At 34.0% G+C, this 13,732-nt stretch overlaps 2 protein-coding genes across 2 annotated transcripts; one reads left to right on the top strand and one right to left on the bottom strand.

Moving 5' to 3' along the window:
- Positions 1-66: 66 nt before the first annotated feature.
- LOC129800742 (phosphatidylinositol-glycan biosynthesis class F protein) lies at positions 67-1,258 on the top strand. The gene is made up of 2 exons (XM_055845356.1): positions 67-221; positions 290-1,258. The coding sequence occupies exon 2, from the start codon at positions 296-298 to the stop codon at positions 1,028-1,030; it is 735 nt and encodes a 244-aa protein (XP_055701331.1). The 5' UTR covers positions 67-221; positions 290-295; the 3' UTR covers positions 1,031-1,258.
- Positions 1,259-1,306: 48 nt separating this feature from the next.
- On the bottom strand, positions 1,307-1,977 carry LOC129800743 (uncharacterized). Its single transcript, XM_055845357.1, has 2 exons — positions 1,725-1,977; positions 1,307-1,615 (listed from the first exon to the last, which is right to left on the bottom strand). Exons 1-2 carry the CDS (start codon positions 1,740-1,742, stop codon positions 1,457-1,459), a joined length of 177 nt encoding a protein of 58 aa, XP_055701332.1. The 5' UTR covers positions 1,743-1,977; the 3' UTR covers positions 1,307-1,456.
- Between the last annotated feature and the right edge of the window lie 11,755 nt (positions 1,978-13,732).

Genomic DNA, 13,732 nt, shown 5'->3' with positions numbered 1-13,732 from the left:
TGCATTAAGTGGTACGAGTAAGTGGTTTTGTAGGGTTGGGTGGGTTATGCTATGGCTGCTGGGATAGTAGTTTCTGACGTTTGGGTAATCAAAACAATTTTGCCGTGTGATAAAAGTGTTTACATTTTGATAAAAATGACGAATTCTACCTGTGAAAATAGCCCAAATTAGTCAAGAAAGGTGCCAGGGAATCTTCAAGCACGTGCAGGAGAGGAGAAACGGTAAGTGGTGCATGTTTTTTTTAAAGGGATGGGGTTATTGCAACATCCTGTGTTTGGGATGTTTCCAGGAAGAAATGGCTGGGAAGAAGCAGGATTATCGGGGTAAAACTGCCCAGGATTTGGAGGTTACAAAGATTCTGAGTATTGTTGCTCTGATTGGGATAGGAATCTGTGTAGCTTATTTGTCCTACGAGGACAATTTGTACTCTGTTGGGCAGTTTTGGATGTCACCAGTTTTGATAATGCTGATTGTTAATGAACTGGGGAAGTATCAGCTGTTTAACCTGCTCTTCCGGGAGGATAGAACGCTCAATCCGAGGGAGAATGTGGGACTGAGGAAGAGGAAGTCTTTCAGGAGTAGAATTGTGGATGGGATTAAGTTTGTGGGCGCGATGGGGATGTTCCTGGGAATTTATGCTGCCATTTGTATTGCTCTGGGGGCTCCGGCATTGGAGAAGCACGAGGAGACATTCACATTAGCTGGAGTCCTGACGATTCTCACAGTTTTCCCATTGGTGATTTTCCTGGGCATTTCCGGATGCTTGCAGTTTCTGTGGACAGAGACACTGGACAGTGTGAGCAAGGTGGATGCTGCCTATGTGAAATTGGCCAAGATCTCAGCTGCTGGGGCAATATTTGGTGCCTGGAGTGGCTCAATTGTGGCTCCACTTGATTGGGACAGAAGGTGGCAAGTCTATCCGATTCCCAATATTGTAGGAGCTCTCCTTGGCTATACCCTTGGAGATATACTTGTCCTCTGTCAGCAGCTCATCTCCAGCATTTTTCCATCATTCAGCCTATTTCCATGAGACACCAAAAAGAGAACTTGAGCGACAGAAGAAGACACTCAAGAGCCAAGAAAAAGCAATTTTTAGGAGAGTTACCAAAGAAGGTCAAACACTCGACTTTCGTATTCACTTTTTTTTCATTAAAAAAAATATTGTGTTTCTTTATTATTTAAATTATATACAAAGATTTCCTAACAACTACTTTTTGAGAGAAAAATTTGATAAAAATAACATTGATGGTGAAAATGATTTCATGATCATTTTTTTTGCAACATTTCTTTGTGAGTTGTTGTTTTTTTTTTTGTGTGCTGGGAGGGAAGATCATCCGAGGAAGGTCAATGGCAGAGATGATTTTGAGAGAGAGAGAGGATTTGAGGATGTCTGCTAGAGGATCTAGCAGAGGGGGATTTTATGTGTGATTTTTATCTAGCCTCTAAATATGAAAATTTAACCGAGGAGCAGGAGCTTCTTGAGCTTCTTGAGTTTGAAGAAGGAATTGGGATCCTGAGGATCGAAGTTGTCAGCCTCATAAACATCCCCAACGACTGTCTCATCAATTGGCACAGCAGACACAATGGCGAAGGCCAAAATGCACACCAACAGGGTCTGTGGAGAAGAAAATTGTCCAAGATATATAGCTCAAAGTACTTTTCACTTTCACAAAATCACAAAAATCCAATTTTTTTAAAAAAAAAAAAAGTCCAAAGTATTTTACCACAAAGATAATTTTCATGGTGAACAAAATTCTTGCACTTTGGGAACTCAGGAAAAAAAAGAAACAAAACAAAAAAACAACCACGAGATGCTTCCAACTCAAGTCAAAGGTATCGACTGTGGCTTGTCGGCTGCGAAGATGTCTCTTTTATACTGCACGAGTCCTTGTCTCAAAGCTGTGATCAGCATCTCGCGCCCCGGTGCAGGTGAGAGCGCGCGCCCATAAACTCCCCGGCTTTGGCATTCATGAGGCGTTCCGGTTGACAAACAACTCGTTAAAGGCTTACATAAAAATTTTTCGTCTCTGACATTTTTTTTTTGGGCACCGTGCACGTCTTTTCCTGGTCTGTGAGACCTGCGAAAAACAAACATTTTCCAAATCAGTGTTTGCCAATGTGGTTAGTAACAAGATTGTTGGAGATCCGTCGTCTTCTTCATTTTTTTTTGTTGAGTACGTGAAATCTCTTCCATTGGGGCTTTTCCAGCTTTTGCTAACTTTTTTGGCGTAATTTGAATGTCACGTTTTCTCACTTCCTAAGATTTTTCTTTTGTCCACTTTTCAAAGAGTTTCACTCTCGATAGGATCGTACGTGAGGAAAGATCATTTGTGGATTCTTAGAGACAATGTTCGAGGAATTTTGGAGGGAATTCTTCTGAAGGTCAGTTTTTTTCTTGTTGAATTTCATTCAAAAGGAAATTTTAAGAGCACGTAGTTGAGATGTTCTTGATTCAAATTTACTTGACCATAGAAAAATTATAATAAAGATGAAGCCAAGCGAAAAAGACTTCGCGGAGGTCTCAAGCTCGGTGTGCTTTAACCCTTTAAGGACAAGAAGGTAAAAAATCGAAGGTCAGAAAAAATCATTTTTTCTAACTTTTCAAAGCAAAATACAGCTTTGAAAGGCCGTAGGAAAAATTTAATTTTTGGGTCACGGGTGACCCAATCGTCCTTAAAGGGTTAAAATTAGATTCTAATGTCTCCGGCATACACTTTTTAGATTAAGGCCCAAATAGTCTCAGGCTGATCATATGCATGATCATGCATAAAGGAAATTTATGCAAAGGACCTCTAATCAATGATCCTAAGACCTCAATGAATGACAGTTTGGGATTTATCTTTACTACCAAATTTTACAGGCTAAATATTCTCGAGGATCAGCCTGAGTCTATTTGGGGCTTTAGGAAAATTTCATGAAATCGAAGTTCGCATCCCTTTCTTTCTCAAATTGTAAGGAAAAAATTTTTAATTTCTACTTCAGGAAATTCTCCTGATCTAAAAGGTGGGCCGGAGCCATTATGATGTTTAAAAGAATAAGAAGAGTGTGAAAGAGTAGGACAGTCTTATACAAAACTTTAAAGAAAGAGATGTGAATTTTGATTTTATGAAATTTTCCTGACCTCAAAGGTGTGTCAGAGCGATAAATATTAAATAAAATTCTCCTAGTAAATAAATCAAATTTGATTGGTGAAAAAATAAATTTGTCCAGTAAATATAAATACATAATTTGATCAATCAAAAATAAAATTTTGATTAGTAAGGTTCCGGCACACCTTTTATATCGATCAAATTTCATGAAATTAAAATTCACTTCTCTCTCTTTCTCAAAAGTCTATCCCACTCTTTCGGTCTCAAAATTGGTCTGAACCAAATTTAATTTGGTGTGATGTTTAAACGTTTAAAGGAAGAAGAAGAGTACGAAAGAGTAGGATAGACATATGCTAAACTTTTAAGAAAGAAAGGGATGTGAATTTTGATTTTATGAAATGTGACCGATCTAAAAGGTGTGCCAAATCATTTTGAGTCGGTGAAAAATCGAATTTGGACAGTAAAAACTGAATAAAATTTGACCAAAAAATAAATCAAATTTGATCTAAATAAACTAAATTTTGGTTAGTAAAAATCAATTTAGATTTGTAAAAAATCGAATTGGGTTAGTAAACACAAAATGTAATTTGGCCAGTTTCGATTTCTGACACAACATTTAGATAAAGAAAATTTCGTTAAGTCAAAATTCACATCCATTTCTTTCTTACACATTTTGTATATTTATATCCCACTCTTTCGTACTTTTCATCTTTGTTTTTTTTTAGAACATCACAACAAATTTAATTTATTTCAGTCAAATTTTGATTATGAAAAAATTAGATAAACACGAAGGGTAATTCATATTGAGAAGCCCTCGCTAATTGTGCAAGAAACGCTTCGCCAAACCCGAGAAACCCACTTTTTGTATCGTGAAACCCGAGAAACCAGAAACCCTTGTCAGAAAAAATGGGACTGAGTTATCCCTTGGATAAACATATGGAAAATGTTTGAGAAAAAAGGGACGTGGATTTTGATTTTATGAAATCTTCCGGATGTAAAAGATGTGCCGAAGATTCAAAAACAAATTTTGATGGTACATCTTGGCAAGTAATTCAACATTATGGCGCTGGCACATCTTTTCAATTTAGTGAAATTCAATCGATTGAAATTTTAACTCTCTTACTCTTTCAAATTGAAATCAGATATAGCTGTCTCTTTCTGTCAAATGGAAATTAAAATTTCAATTTCATTTTCAATTTCAATTTTAAATTTCATTTGGCAGAAAGAGACAACAATATCTGATTTCAGTTTGAAAGAGTGAAAGGTAAAATTTCAATCGATTGATTTTACTCAATTGAAAAGGTGTGAGAGCGCCATTAATATTGATCATAATGGCGCTGGCACAGCTTTTCAATTGAGTGAGATTCAATCGATTGAAATTTTACCTCTCACTCTTTCAAACTGAAATAAGATATTTTTGTTTCTTTCTGTCAAACGAAAATTGAAATTGAAATTTTATTTTCAATTTAAATTTCAATTTTCATTTGACAGAAAGGGACAGCTACATCTGATTTCAGTTTGACAGAGTAAGAGGTAAAATTTCAATTGATTGAATTTCACTCTATTGAAAAGGAGTGCCAGAGCCATAAGAATGTATGGAAATTCTTTTTCCACAGATATATAAAAAAATACAGTTTTCCTGAAAAATCAAGATTTGATTATTCTTTTGTAAAGTAAATCATGTTTTACAGATCAGATTGCTTTCTTCTTTGGAAAAACCATTTTCCATTTGAGAATATGAGGTTATGTTGGGTCTAACCTTAAAAACGGACATATTTTGTATGAACGAACATATTTTGTTAAGAATAAAGCTTCCCAGATTAAAGTTTAATAAGATTTTATAAAAATTGGAAAATATAGAAAAGCACATCATGATATTTTTTATGTAGCAATATTATATAAACCTTAATGTCCTGAATATTTCGAGGGCTTAAACTGTCTTTTAACTGCATCAAAGATGCAGAAAATAAATTGTGAAATATTGAAATTAATGGCTTGTTTGATAAAAAATCAACAAAAAGAATAATTTTACTGGGTCATTTTAATAAAAAATTTTCCACTGATCTTTATGATTTGCATCCATTGCTTTCTTTTACTATTTTTTGATATTAAACGAGCATTTTGGAACTTAAAAGTTTAATGGGTAAAAATTAGATAATAAACTGGTCCACAATCTGTGGCAATTTTAATGAAATTCCAAATACTGGTTTTAACGATTTATCGGATTAAAGAGTCAGCTGTTCTCTAACTCTAAATACTTGATTGCATTTTAATTCTTTGGCAAATGTAGTCATCTGATACAAGAATCCAATCTAGATTAATTCCTCTAAACTTGATTTACCATTTCTCAAGAAGTCTCTGATTTTTGAGTTAAAATTGCATAAAACCATTTGTGTTATTTTTATATCATCTCTCCTAATACCACAAGTCAATTAACTTTATAGATCGTTTTATTTAATACGTCCATAATATTTTTTAGTGATAATCTTCAAAAAGCCGTTGACAGTGAAATGTGAGAAATGTTTCACGCATGTGATGAATCCCCATTCAAAAAAAACGCCAAAATTTTGGAGAGGTTTTCCCTTTCGCTCCAAAAAAAATAAGTTTATGGGTGAGATGTTATCAGTGAAATTTCCACCAAGAGTATCACCAGAGAAACTTATGAATGAAATAGACAAGGCGTTACGAAAGATTATGACGAATTGGTGCTAAAATGGAAAACAAATAGTGTTTTATAGAAGTCGTTAGCGCATACAAAAAAAAACTTTTTTTATGTTTACCGAGGGAGTGATTGATAAATTTTTATATTTATCTGCTCGCGGTTTAACATAAGTTCAGAGTATCGGGTGAAAGTGAAATCGCATCTTCAAATAATTCATATTGAAAGATTGCATAAAAGCTTTTTTTGCTGCATGCGCAAACTTTTTTTTTCCTTTTATGGGACTAACTTGCAGCTAATTTGCAGGAACATTGGTTTGATCTTGCAACTTGATCTCTTTTTCCACAACACCTCATACATTTCTGTGACCTCCAATAATTATGGACGCGAAGAACTGAATGAAAGTCAATTTGCAAGTTGGCACAGTTTTCGTGATGTCTTGGTTGGGTTGGACCCCAAAAAATTCCCCAGAAGCTTTTTTTTTAAATGCCTTGTTTACCCGTGAGATCTGCAATTGTGATCGAGTTGCATAAGAAGAAGTTCCGATGGATGTTAGTACTTTTTCTCGGGAAAGTGACAAAGAAAGGTGTGTATGGTGTTTGGACAAAAACTCTAAATTGTTGTGCACGTGTTTGATCTTCAAATGCACGATCACTTGGACAGGTGGAATCAGTGATGTTTGAATTACATTACAAATGTAATTTATGCAATGTAACGAATACTTAAGTCAACATTCTGGGATTTTGGTTTCTGATAACTTAAAGAAGATCCGAACCCGGGGCTTTAGCATCAAAGAATGTGCGCCCAACTAACCGATTTAACTAATTGCGCACTTACGGAAAACTACAGAGCCTATCCTTAAATTAACAAATTAAAATTAACTAAACAATGAAACTGTGGTATAGAAAATATATAAATTTAGTAATTTAATACTGTAGTTAACATGAAAACAGTGACGTTTCCATTTGGAGTAGCGAAAAATTTCCATTTGGAGCAGGTTTTGAATTAACTTAATCTACCCTATGGGGCAAAATGTCATCCAAATTATCTAGAGATTTAGGCATCAAATTCATTGTAAATTCCACAAAAAACGCTCAATTATAAATAATCACAATAAAACAAATGGAACTACAGGAATTTGAACAAATTTGCTTTAAAATGGCATGTGAAAATTGTCAACAAAATTTTGCGCCCGATTGCAAAAGAGCCGATTGAGCGAGAGTCTACTGTACTAAAGATTTAAACCGCGTTGGTCAAACTAAACACCCAAAAGCCAAAATCCAAAATCCCGAAAGCTAAAATTCCGAACACCGAAATGTCAAATATACAAGTTCCGAAGCTAAAATCCTGAAAAAAAAAGAATCCTAAAAAGCGCAACTTCCGAAAGACCAAATCCCGAAGCCAAAATCCCGAAAGTCAAAATCTCAAAAAGCCAAAATCACAAAAGCCAAAATCCGGAAAGCCAAAATCCTAAAAAATAAAATTCAAAATCCCGAAAACCAAAATTCCGAATGATCAAAATTTTGAAAATTACGGAACGGAAAATGCTGTGTAAGAAAACAATTTCTCAAAACACACAAAATTTCCCTTTGCCTCCAACAAACGCAGGTGAAATCCTGGGAATAACTATAACACTTTTAAAAATTCAGAATTTTGGTTTTCGAGATTTTGACTCTGTAGGATTTTTTGTACCAATGACATGTTAAATATTTTTCCTTTTCCATTGAGTGGTTTTAATAAAGTCAGTACTAATGGGTATACTTATTATGAGCCATATAGAATTCTAACAAGGCTTCTTGGCTCTTTGGAGTAATTGGCAAGCAATTTTATTGCTTTTTAAGAACGTACTAGGTATAATTGTATTTAATAAATCCAATACTAAGTTAAATTTTTCGAAAAAGTCGGTGTTTGATAGGGAATTACAGCAGTTAAGCCATATTGCTAAGCCTTACGGCGTTATCACACTTGCACATTAAAATTTTAATGTGATTCACATTAATTGTCGCTTGTGAGCGTCCAAATATGTTATTTGTGTCTTTGAGTCACTTAATATTTGGCGTTTTTCTATTAATTGATAAAGAAGTGGACTTGGTCTGCAAAAATAAGTTTAAATTTACTTAAAGCATAAATATTTTACACATTAAAAAATTAAAGAGAAAATCGCATTAATTTTTCGCATTAATGCTATAAATCAATTTATATCAAATTTTGCGGGCCAAGTCTACCTTTTTATCAACAAATAGATCAAATTTTGAATGTAAAATGATTCAAACACACAAATTACACATTTGGACTCTCACCAGCGACAATTAATGTGAATCATATTAAAATTTTAATGTGCAAGTGTGATAACACAGTTAGGTCTGAAGCCCGTAATACTATCAGAAAGTTTCACTGTAGAAACTGAAAAAATTATGTCTAGTCAGTCAGACAAAACGATGGGGCTGAAATATCTTATACCCTATCTGTAGGGGAATTCTGTAATTTTCGTGGCATTGTCACGCGTGAGATCGAAACCTGACAATGCCAATCAAGCTTTTTTTGTCATATCATATGAGTTCGAAAATGCAATTCATTGATTTTTTTAATGAAATCCCTTTACTTGATGATTTTATGAAAATACAGAACGTCTTGGTTGATTTGCTTAACAAAATTCATTGTCATTTGAATAGCCAGAAATCTCAAATATGTGACTTCTGACAATGCAACGTGTGCTCAAATGGCAATGTCACGGCTACAGAATCGCATTTTCGAAAAAGTTCTCCTAAGATTCGAGCCCAATTTGTCATATGGCATTGCCAGAACGGTACAAAATTCCCCTCCTGTACACATTTACGACTTAAGCTGTGAAATGGCTTACCGTAATTATCAAACTTATGATTTGACTTAATGCCCATCAGTTTCCCCCTCACTAAGCCTTTTCTCGGCTCAAGTCGAGAGATGGACTAGTCAGAAACTGATGAAAATGTAATCTGTAGGGGAATTCTGTAATTTTCGTGGCATTGTCACGCGTGAGTTCGACACCTTACAATGCCATTCGAACTTTTTTTGTCATATCATGTGAGTTCGAAAATGTAATTCATTGATTTTTTTAATGAAATCCCTTTACTGAATGATTTTATGAAAATACAATTCGTCTTGGTTGATTTATTCATTAAAATTCATTGTCAATTGAATTGCCAGAAATCTCAAATATGTAACTTCTGACAATGTCATGTGAGCTGAAATGGTAATATCACGGCTACAGAATCGCATTTTCGAAAAAGTTCTCCTAAGATTCGAACCCAAATGGCATTGCCAGAGTGTTACAGAATTCCTCTCCTGATCTGTTGAGCTTAAGTCTCGGCTTAAGTCGTAAGTGTGTCTAAGGCATTAGGGAATTAAATTGAATTTCATGTGCCTGATGCTTTAATAATAGAAAATTCAATTGCTAATTGTTGTATTGACCTCTCTTTTTGAATTGGAGTAATATAAATGAAAATAAAAGATCGCGTAATATACCATCACTGACTGTGCAGCAATTTCCGAAAAACACTTGTAAATTTAAACAGTATTATTATAATGAAAATAAAAGTTTTTTTACCAGAGACTGTTTTAATTATAAATAATTCAGTACAAGTAAAAGACATTGCAGCATTTCTGTTCCTTATTCATGATGGAATTTTAAGCAATTGTCCAGTGAATTGTTCGACCCACACCTATAATCATCAATGATGATTTGTGCAGACAGTCTTCGACGGTTTTGTTTAATTATTCACAGCCGAGAAATCTCTCCTAATTTGTATGAATTGCACTTTAAGTAAAACAACCCATTGCGCAATACGGAGCAGAGACCTCGATCTCAGGCTCTTGGCTTTTATTATTGCTCGGTGACTCTCAATTTTTTGACGAAACAATCAATGTCAGGAATTGAGGCAAATTAGCACTTGTCTCAAAAATAAACTTTCAAAAAGCCACAATTCTTGCTGGATTTTTCCTCCGAGTCGATAGTCTCGATTAAATGATCATTTTTCTAACCAGCTGGCTAATAAATTAAATGATTTGCAAGCACACCCATTGAGAATTGCAAACACAGAGTGTGCTATCCATGAAACTTCCATCCTATTGATCGTCTTTAATCACCTTTTTCAAGGGAGTCATTCTTTGCTTTAGTTAGTGTCAATATTAATTGAATAAATTTCCCACATCTCAATTGATGGAGGAAAAGGAAACAAAAAGTGTTGAATTCAATAAATGATTAATTTGGTGCTAAAAATTCATGCGGTTTTTTTTCTCTCACGATCGCGATGGAAATTCTCTTATTTCTTCACATTGAAACATTTTATAATTAATTTATTCTCAATTTATGGTGAAAGAACTGACTTCCATTGGAAGTTTTTTGACACTTTGACTATAAGTTCATTAAAATTTAAAAATGAAAGTGATATTTTATGAATAAATCTTAGCCAATAGAATCGGATATTTTGAAAAGTGCCCCAATTTTCAGTGCATTCCCTCGCTGAATCAGTTTCATGCAAGGCCAGGCATTTCTGTTTGAAGTAAATTAAGTTTTATTGACATATTTTTCAATTAAAAATTTTATCAATTTCTGAAACATTGATGCCTCAATCAATATTTAGAGAAACATCGTATTTTCTTCTGCTCAATGAAATGTTTACAAATAAATTTGTTGTTGAAGAAATATTTTGAAACAAAAATATCTAATCAATGTAACCTTTCATTATGTAGCATTTAAATTTACAACTAAAAGAAATATTGCTCAAAATGGGCAATCTGTAATATTGACATATTTTGTTCATCTAAAAAAAACTTTTATTTACTTTTTCTTTATTTTTATGATAATTTTAAAAATGGAAAATTAGGAAAAGCATGGTTATTCCAATGAAAAATGAAAAGGAGATAATTTTTTCTTCAACAAACGAGCAGTAAAATATCTAATTATGGTCAGTAAAAAACTGAAATCTTTACAAAAATGGGTCCTTTATTTTCCCTTTGCCAAAATTTGGACGATACATTATTTCAAATTTTTTGTTGTTACTCAATCTTAACTTTTTACTGCTCATTTATATAATGATATTTTTTAGTACATCTGTTCTCATGTGCTTCTGCATTATCGACTTTTGTTCTGGTTCCTCTCAGGTTTATTTCTTCAATCTTCGTCGGTGTTCCAAAACTACGAAACAATCGTGGCAGGAACCAAAACAAAGAAAAATCGATAACGCAGAAATACATGACAACGATCACGTATACATACTAAAAATAATATACAGGACAAAGTTTTCCATTTTAATTTTTCAGTATGGTAATAGCACCATTATGGTGCTATATCCAATACAAAGAAAAGTCGATAATGCAGAAGCACTTCAAAATCAGAACAGTATGTTGCTAAAAAAAATGTTCAAAAGAAAGATGTTCTCCTTTTTCTAATGGTCGAATGGTCAAATTCCACAGAGAGAGCAGTAGGGGAAAGCGCGCTACCTTCGGACGACTCAAGCTTCGGAAAATTTAATTTTTTCTCTATGTTCCTTAAGGATTTCACCCATAGCTTTTTTCTGAAAATTTGAGGCATTGAACCAGCTATTAAAATATAATATCATAATCTGCCAAATTTATTTATAACACATCGAAAAAAAATATATGTGCGAAATATAAATCGTTGGAAGGTAGCGCGCTTTCCCCTAATATATCAACGGTTCCATTCCATACTATTCTATCTCAGAATGACAACTTTCAAGAGAGCCATTTGAAGTTGGCCATTTCCTATGCTGCCCGTGTATTTTTTTCGAAAAAGTTGAATATCTCGCTTCCCGAACGCCGGATGACCATCAAATTTTCACCAGTTATATATCTCGATCCCAGGAACAACATATCTCTCAGAGTAATATAATTCTAAGTCTACAGTAGAGTGTCGCTATAAGCCATCGCTCTATAGTCCACAATTTATCGACCGTTGATTTCAAAACACTGATTTTAAGTTAGGTTATGTTTTTTAGTATGCGACATGCATAATTATTTTAATATTTTTGGCAAACTCTATTAAGTAGTTGTGATAACTGTGATCCACAATGAAGAGAGCAAGGACAAGTACCACAATCGCAAAGAAAGTGGAAGCCGTCGGGCAATTTCAATACTAAAAATCGTTGATAATTTTAAAAAATTACATGGACTATAGTGCGACCCAAGTGTCAAATTTCAACCAAATATGGACTATAGCGAGACTCTACTGTACTTAGAATAGTATGGAATGGAGCCGTTGATGATTTCTCTGTCACGCTGTATGTCCGTCTGTCTGTCTGGCTGTTACCATGCCTACAGGCCAAACGATTAGAGATAGAGACTTGACACCTTCGGAGGATCCCCCATAAGTCGATCCTAGGTAGAACCATTAACATGTACTTTATTTCCCCTTCCCTCCCAAAACCATGACTTTTGGGATTGATCGAAAAAGCGTTGTAAGCTTTTCTGGGGGCTTATTGGAAACGTCTTGGAATTTCTGACAAGTCTGAACCGGTTCCAATCGGTTCTAATAATATCTGATAAGTGATTTTTATGCGAAATTTAATTATCTCAATGAGCTAGCTGAAAAAAGTAGCGTTTCAGTATATTTTTGTTGAGTCGATCAGCAAAAATATGCAGCACTTCTTGAATAAAAAAATGCTAATCAAATATACGGAAATGACACTGCCAGGTGAGTGTCATTTTAAGGTTAGCAGAATTCAGCTTAAAATACATGTTTTCAGCTGAATTTAAATCTGTTAGCATTTGGTGCTCGCTGCAATATTACTCCTAAGATATTTTGGAAAATGTTTTAAATGATTTATATAAATCCGTTCAAATTGATTGCGAACTGGTAATGAACCGGTTATAAACCGATAAGTATTTTTGTTCAAAAATCTTGTTTTTTTTACTCTGAAAACTATTTTTCAGAGGTCGAACTTTTTCATAGAATCAATGAATTCATGTAGGTCTCATCCTCCTGGTCTAATATCGAATTAAAAAATTGCAGTGTTTAGGGTAAGTGTACCAAATTTCAGCATAGTTGCATGCAAGCGACAAAATCTCAAGTTTGAAATGTAATATTTTTTTTAAAAAAATTGAATATTTTTGTTACTCTTTTATAAGGAATATTGCTTTGAACCTTGCAGACATTTTATCATCTTTATTTTCTCTAAAATCATTCTTAATACATTTTAAAATGAATAAAAATGTAGACATAGCATTGGTGGCCTATTTCGGCCACCTTCATTCCCATAGTTACTTGCCCTTCCAGAATTCTTTAAATATCTTTTTCAAATCATCTTGCGCGTCGAAGCGACATTTTCTGTTATTTTTTTACAGTGTACAATCTCTTGAGTATCCAAAAACTAAAAATTCATGGAAATTCAAAGAACGAAAAATATGGCCGAAATTGCAAGCTGGCCGGAATTTGGCACACTTACCCTAAACTTTGGGGAAGGCTTTCAGTTTGATGTTTCGCACACACTCTAGCTACGAACGCTTCATATTCATCCAATATTTCTTTAATAATGCTAACCTAATAACAATTATATAATATTTTAATAGCCAGTCTTAAGTAACTCATTGCCTGAAAAAAAAACACGGCAGATTTATTTATTACAGAGGCCCATCAAGCCTAATAAAAAGTGAAGCTATTTTTCAGTTTTCCTTCTAAAAATGTTGCAGATATTGCACCGCGACTCAAACAAATCTGTTCGTAGTTCTCGTCTTATTTCGGCGAACATTATGAAATATGTATTTGTAAATAGCTTTTTATGTATGATTTGGAAATATATCAGACTGATAAGTCAATTCTCTTTAGGAAAAAACTTGGCAATAGTCTTCAGTGCCTCTATGCTAAAATGTATGGAAAAATGAAATGTCGATAGGTTCCTGTTTATTAGAACATGGGAAAAATATGAAATTTTCGAAGCCAGAGCGTGTACGAAACCTGAAAGCCTTCCCCTACCCCATGTTAACTACTGCC

Source organism: Phlebotomus papatasi, chromosome 2 (assembly GCF_024763615.1).
Source record: "Phlebotomus papatasi isolate M1 chromosome 2, Ppap_2.1, whole genome shotgun sequence".
Taxonomy (NCBI): Eukaryota; Metazoa; Arthropoda; class Insecta; order Diptera; family Psychodidae; genus Phlebotomus; species Phlebotomus papatasi.
This window is presented reverse-complemented; position numbering and strand designations above follow the sequence as displayed.